The 7,178-nt window shown below is 41.1% G+C and overlaps 1 protein-coding gene across 1 annotated transcript in view; it reads left to right on the top strand.

Annotated features, from left to right (window-relative positions):
* Positions 1-5,368, top strand: part of LOC104509999 (fibroblast growth factor receptor 2-like) — a 66,210-nt gene extending 60,842 nt beyond the window's left edge. The window contains 1 exon segment of the mRNA XM_010152127.1: positions 5,195-5,368. Within this exon segment, the coding sequence (XP_010150429.1) occupies positions 5,195-5,368 (174 nt within the window).
* The last annotated feature ends 1,810 nt before the right edge of the window (positions 5,369-7,178 follow it).

Raw genomic sequence — 7,178 nt, 5'->3', positions numbered from 1 at the left:
AAAGACATTCCTGCTAATTTACATCTACTGTCATTGTTGAGTCTAATCCTTCATAAAGATATGGTGAGCGCATCTGGGATGAACAAAGACTGATTGGTTTAAATTAAGACTTAAGTTCACCCTGCAAAACAGCTAATTCAAAAGGATGATGGCAGCTGGAACCTGGAAAAAAAAATAGAAAAGTAATCTGGAACAAGTAAAGTAGTAGCATAGTATTTCATTAGTATTGAGCTGTAAAGATATCATTCATTTTGAGAAATAGACTCTGAAATACAAAGATTAATACACAGCTGTCAGTAGGATTTGTTGCAAGGAATTTACCTTAATAACTATTTTAGATTTTTGCTTTGTCCTTGGATTTCTCTACATGGAAACCGCTGACTTGCCTAGTACTGCTCATTTGTTATGTTGTTGTGTAAGTGTTTCAGGAGTGCTTTTCGTGGAGGGGTGTGTGTGTTTTAAATGTCACTACTTAACATTAGGAATCCTCAGCTTTGTGTTGTAAATTCAACCTTATATTTTCCTAGACCCAGTCACTCAGATGGACTGTTTCTATCAACAGCTAATAGCGTTATGTACATCTATGCATGTGACTTCAAGTTAACTTTTATAGCAGAGCCTTCAAAAAGACTGACAATTATAGGAAATCACTGCATGGCTGCTAAAATCTCACAGCATGATTGCCAGAACTGACAGATCTAGGCTTCGGGACATGGTATAAATCATCAGTGGAGGAAAACACCCTTCATAATCAATTACAGACAATTACACACTGCTCTGCAGCTGATTTTGCCACATGGCATTTAAAGATTCCAGCAAAGATTTGTTTTAAATGCTCCACTGCTTAGAAATGCTTGTAAAGCATTATCTCAGAGCTGATTAAATACAGCGTGTTGGCCGAAGGAGAAGTATGTTGTTAAAATGGGGATATAATGATGCATTGATGCATGAGGTTTGGACACAGTGTGCTTTTCTCCTTCTGAAGTGTAGATATGGAGCTAAAGACCTGTCTGAGGCTGGTACTTTTCTTGGTTCTGGCCTCCTGAAAGCAGAAAGGAAGCACACAGAGAATATTTTATGGTTGGAGGTCTACCTTCCTATTGAACTTAACATATACCACAGTAGTCTTTTCAGTGTTCTGCTCAAGTCAAGCTGACTTCTGCATTCCTTGCTTTAATTAAGCACTTAAAATACCTTCTTAGTGTAGTGTCATCACTTACAACAGGTGTCACCAACACACTGAATGGACCTTGGAGATGTCTAGTTCACCGGCATCAGGTGCCCTTCCTTTCTTCTCTGTCCTGGCTCTGCTTCCTTCCTTTATCGCTGAGAAGTACATGCTGGTGAGCTGGGTGATGGCCCAAGAAGTCCATGCATTTTGAATAGATGTCCAGCGGCTGCTTCTTGGCACATGGTAGACCCCAAAGTGGCCCTGGGGTTTTTCTATTGGCCATGTACAATTACAGGCTTGCTGCAAAAACTCAGTATAATCTCTGTGATGCCTGTGTCCTATATACCTGGAAACTTTGCATAACTGAAAGCTAAAAGAGCATCCGCATCCGTGAAAGCAACTCCACACCCTGAAATGTGGCGTTCACGGCAGGAGTGTCCCTGGTTCTAGAACCTTCATGGACGGGTTGGAGAGCAGTGGAGTGGGTAGCAAGCTGGAAAAAGGCTTTCTCTATGCTATTATTTAGATGTATACTTGTAGATTGAAGTTGACCATGTCTACTGGCCTTGGAGTAGGTAGGTTTTTCCTCATGGTTTTATAGTGCACTTTAAGGCAATGAAAAGAAAAATGCTTAAGGGTTGAGTTCAAAGGTTAATTCTTTACTATTGCAAAAAAGGTGAACGGCCATTTTTAAACAGAAAATCTCCTCCAACCACAGGCCAGCCTGGGTTGGCTTCATCTTTTCTGGAGCTGATTTTTATAGCCCTTGAGCTCCCGTAACTCCTTGTACTGCTCCAGTTAATCAATCAGAAGAATATTCCGTGGGAGTACAGTCCATTTTTCTTCTCCCAGACACTGAGTAGTTCCTCTGGATTTCTCATCATTCCTATCCACAGTAGTGCGCTTTGGTTACCTACAGCACCTCCGGCCAATCATCCAGTTATTGTGTGAAGTAAACATGGGCAATTGTCTTAAAAGGGAAATTGGCAGTGTCTTTCATCTGTGGGTTTGGTTTTTTTTTTTCTCTATACATTATTACTATTTAACTTCTGAGTTTGAAATGCATTGCCAGAGTAATTCAGTTTATTGCAAGTTTACATTTGTAGGTTTTAACCATGCTAAGAGTGCTGAATTGTGAGTGTAAGAGGTAGTGAAAAGATGAAACTCTGTCAGGGAGCTGAACAGCATTTAATACAAATATTCATGGGAAAAAAAAAAAAGACCCCATAATGTTTTTGGCCATTTTTGATACATAAGTAATATCTAAATTTTACACTTTCACTTTCATGCCTTCCCGATGTCCCATGAAAACAGTCGCTATGATGGCAAAGGAAGGGGAGAAAGTAAAGGCAATGTTAGTAAATAAATTGATAAATAAATCTGGACTTGAATAAAGATCTTGGTCGAATGGCTGGTCACTGGGTTTTGGAAACACGTTAGGAAGTGGTCGTGGAGCGTTAGGAGTAGGTTTGCAGCAAGAGAGATTAAAAATGGAAACAAGAAATAAGAGAAATGAAATTCAGGGGAAGTTGGGGGCAGAGAGGAGTTGCCACATTGCTTGTGGGGTTTTGCACGTTTCTTAGTGCTGAGCTAGTTCAATTCATGAAGCATAATTTTTAAACTTTAGTGAAATAATAAAAGTGAGCAAAAAGTATGTAAAAGTGTACTTCCAACCTGGGTTCTCATGCTGACCTGCCATGCAGCTCTGAGCGAGCAGGTCAGCTCCAGCAGGTATGTTCCCCTCTAGGCTGGGCATAGCAGCATCTCTCTCGAGGAACTCCCTTCAGTATTCAATTACTGATTTATTTAGAGCTACACAGTTTGCCTTAAATAGTAGTTTTCTGTTTGTATCCCAAGCGGTCACCGTATTTATTAGCCTAGAGGAATGTGCCAGGCACTTATATTTGCTGAAAGTAAATATTAATGATGGTTGGATGGACAAGGGGGAAAGCAGTCCACCTCACTTATTTGAATGGTAGCCTTATTTGTACAGTTACACTCTCTTGCACCATAGATACCACATCTTGCACGCAGAAGCTGGAGCTTCTGATTTCAAGAAAGGTCTGTTGGTCAGCTGTAAAACTGATTTTCTTTTTTTTTTTTTTTTTTAATAGCAGTTTTTAATGCTTGCTTTCTTATGAATCCTCTTTCCACTCTTAATCTCTGGTCTTTGAAAAATGTGTCAGGAGGCCAACCCCATTTGATGAGATGGGTTGAGGATGTTGACCTGCAAGAAGACCTCTCAAACAAAACAGGTTGTCAGAGTCATGATGAGACATTTGTTTGAGAGCCTTAGCCTTGTCTTATCAAAATACATTGTGTAAGAGCATGACATGGTTGCAAAAGCCTGAGGAGCTCAAGTAATTCCGTGGGCTGAGACGCTGTAATTGTTAATTGGACTTGAAATACAGGAGCGCTAAGTTGCGCTTATCAGGTGTCATAGAGACAAGAGGGTTTTGTGTTCTTATCACTGTGTCACTGATTTGCACTCTAATGCTATTAGGATCTATTTGCTGATAATTGCTTTTTTAATCTAGTTATAAGACCTCTGGAACAAAATTGTAACTTGGTGGCACTTACATAAACAAACCCTGGTGTCACAGTTGACTCCAGGTGATGAGGACAAAGGTTGAGGGTGGGGGTTCTTCTGATGCTCTAGGCTTACAGCATGGGCAGGGTCCCAGCGATGCTGGCCGAGAAGCCACCTCCTGCTGGTTGAGGGTGGGGGTTCTTCTGATGCCCTAGGCTTAGAGCTTGGGCAGGGTCCCAGTGAACCTCCTGCTTCCAGACGTGACGATGGGTACCAGTGATGGCATTGTGGAACAGCCTTCATCCCACCTTGGCCACCAGATCTGGGCTTGGCCAAGACTGTCGTGACCTGAAGAGAGAAGGAGGACTCACATTAAAAGGAGGGGACAGAGTGGCAATAGAAGCATTTTTGTTTTGTGCTTGTATTCACTTAAAACCCTGAGGTCAGCAGGCTGCTGCTTGCAGGGTTGAGGAAAGAGCGTTATGGAAGGTACACCATTCACACCAAAACAGGTTTTGTGACATGGATGGGAATAGCTGCCTCCTCCTTCAAAGTGGGGTTGAGGAAAGGGTGTTATGGAAGATAGACCATTCACACCAAAACAGGTTTTGGATGGGAATAGCTGCCTCTTCCTTCAAAGCAGTTATCATTAGGTACCTTTGGTGCTGTGAGGAAAATGTGTTGCTGTTGAGGCTGATGAGAAATCATACTCCAAAGTGCATTACATTTCACAGCATTGGACACTATGAATAATTTTTATGAGCTCTTCTCCACATTGCCTGCAGAATCTTTAATTAAGAATGTAGTTAACTGAAAGCTTAAGTATCCCCCAATTAGTGTGATAGCTTTTTGATGCGTTCAATATTGCATGCTTAGAAAATATGTGATAGAATCCAGCATTTCCCACACAGTAGTGTGCATGTGATCTTGATCATTGGCTTTGATGAAAAGTATGTGAGCCTTTGGAAAAATACCATTTTTCAGTTAAAAATGGAAAGTTTCAGTTTAATAGTAACACCAAAAAGTAGTAAATTGTATGCTTATTTGGGAAAAGAAGGTGACATGGACAACTAGAAGCGAGTGGAAGGGTAGAGCTTATTGGTAACCTCTGCTCACAGTATAAGCTGCCTACTTAGGTATTTGAGGGTGATGATAGAAATACCCTCAGTTGATTAAAAAAATGAATTTGATAAAGAAAAAGAGGGGAAAGTTTATTTAATTTATCTTTTGAGTGAATGTGTTTAAAATTTACATGGGTTTTGACCTATGGCACAGACTTACAGCCTTGGCAGCATTTAGAGCCAGTAATGTGCTTACAAGGGAGGGTAAACGTGAGAATAGTGCACTAGAAACAAGCCTGTCGATTCAGGCACTTCCTAATACCGCTGCTCTGAGCTGGCTTGGTTATCAGGTGCTGCTGTTTCTCAGATATTGGGTCAAGATTACATCTCGTCTTTCTGTTTTTCTTTGTGCATCTTGTATTGCAACAACAGGTGTCGGCTGACTCGAGCTCCTCCATGAATTCCAACACGCCTCTGGTGAGGATAACTACTCGCCTCTCCTCTACTGCCGATGCCCCCATGTTGGCAGGAGTCTCGGAATACGAATTGCCAGAAGACCCGAAATGGGAGTTTCCAAGAGATAAGTACGTAGCCCGTTTCCCTTAACGCTACCTCTGCACGTCTGAACATGACACGCTATGGGAGGATTCAGTTATCTGAAATCAGTTTGTTTAAACAGAAACTAAATTTTCTCTGCCTCCTGTTCTGATTTTATTTTCAGGTTATGTTCTAGGTTTTCAGATACTCTGCTGAAATGTAACTCTGTTAAGAAAGGAGTGAATCTGAAATCTTATTTCAAAATGTATATGATCTAGACTGGGAGAGATAGCCACATACAACCATTGTTGAAAGGCAGTTGAGATTTCCCCAAGCAATGCTTCTGTACCATGTGTCTATTACTTAATTTGTTAATACTTATAAAATAGGTAATACAATATCATGTAGGAGATAAAGTCTAGAAAATGGTCTTAGACAACCTTTTTTTTCTCAGGACTCTGGGTAGGATTTTGTGTTGATTTTGTATTAGCCTGTATTAATGGAGATGATGATTTTTGATTTAGGGAGACATGGTGCGTATTATGTGCATATAGGCACAACTTCTGTGGCTTAACAGTATTACGTTTCAAGCAGAGCCGATTGAATTTTGGTATATGCAAATTCATATGGCTACATAACATTTTCTTCAAAGCCTGTTGCCTAACATGCAAAATGAAATTCTGAAGAATCTAATTAAAACTGTAACCGTATGTCTTAATATAAAAAAGACTTGTAAGAGAGATTAATATTAACACAGGTAGAACCACGATTATATATTAAAGTTAATATAAACTTTAAGGAGTCTTTAGGTGGCTTTGAGAAAATAGCACCTTTTATCATGAACAGTTAGTTCTCTTTGAAAGTTCAGGGTTGTAACTTTTAGGTAGAAGAGCTGTAATTTTGAACCTTCTGACAACTGTTCTGGAAATTATTTTAATGATGTAGCTGACAACTCGTGCAAAATGCTGTAATTGCCACCTGCAGTATTCTAGTCAACAGTGGGGGCCTGTATATGTATTTCTGTCAGCCCGTGCCCCGGGGGGATACACTAAATGCGGAAAATTTTAGAGTGCTAAACATTTAAAACCAGCATTCTGCACAAATGTAGGTGGAGCAGACTGGCAATGAAAGGAGGCTATTTAGAGGCAGTTTATTAGGTTGGGGGGCAGGAGGCACACAATGAGGGGTTTGTTACTTTAGTCCTAGCAGGGCAATAGCACATACATTAACCAGTTTCCAGTGCAAATGTTTGTTCTCTGCCAAGATCCTAAATTCAATTTTAGGAGAAAATGGAGGATGACCTCAGCATAGCATACGCTGCCCTTCAGTCTTTGCACCTTTTTAAACTCGCGTTTGCTTTAGAAACCAATCCAAAACAGCTTGAGGAATTCTCACTGAGGCAAGACCACGTTTGACAGGGAGTCTGCGGGCTGCCCTCGAGAGGAACCACCTCTCGCTTCTGTCTTGCGCCTGAGCAGATAAGCGGGGCTTTCAAACCGTTCAGCCCTGGTCTGACACTTCTGTTGGTGCTACGACAACCTCTCCCTCTATTTCACGAGGGAAGACTGAAGTCCGTGCTTTTAAGAACGAGTCCCTGCATATGTCACATCTGTGAATCCTGCTCTTGACCATGGAAAGCCTTAAGAATCCCGTTACGAAAACGCTTATCCGCATCCAGACCCTGCGCTGGGTAACGTTAGCAGCATCAAACTGGCCAAGCGCCCTCCCTGATTTCTGCCGTGACACTACTTCTGGATGTTAGATGATATTCCCTGCGAGTAAAGGAGCCTGGGTCTGGCCCTTGAACACTGGAGCCCGAAAGATTTTTGCCTGGAGGCTTTGAGGTTTTTTAAATTTTATTAATTAAAAATTATTTATT

The sequence above is a fragment of the Eurypyga helias genome, unplaced genomic scaffold, assembly GCF_000690775.1.
Source record: "Eurypyga helias isolate BGI_N326 unplaced genomic scaffold, ASM69077v1 scaffold715, whole genome shotgun sequence".
In the NCBI taxonomy this organism is placed as follows: domain Eukaryota; kingdom Metazoa; phylum Chordata; class Aves; order Eurypygiformes; family Eurypygidae; genus Eurypyga; species Eurypyga helias.
This window is presented reverse-complemented; position numbering and strand designations above follow the sequence as displayed.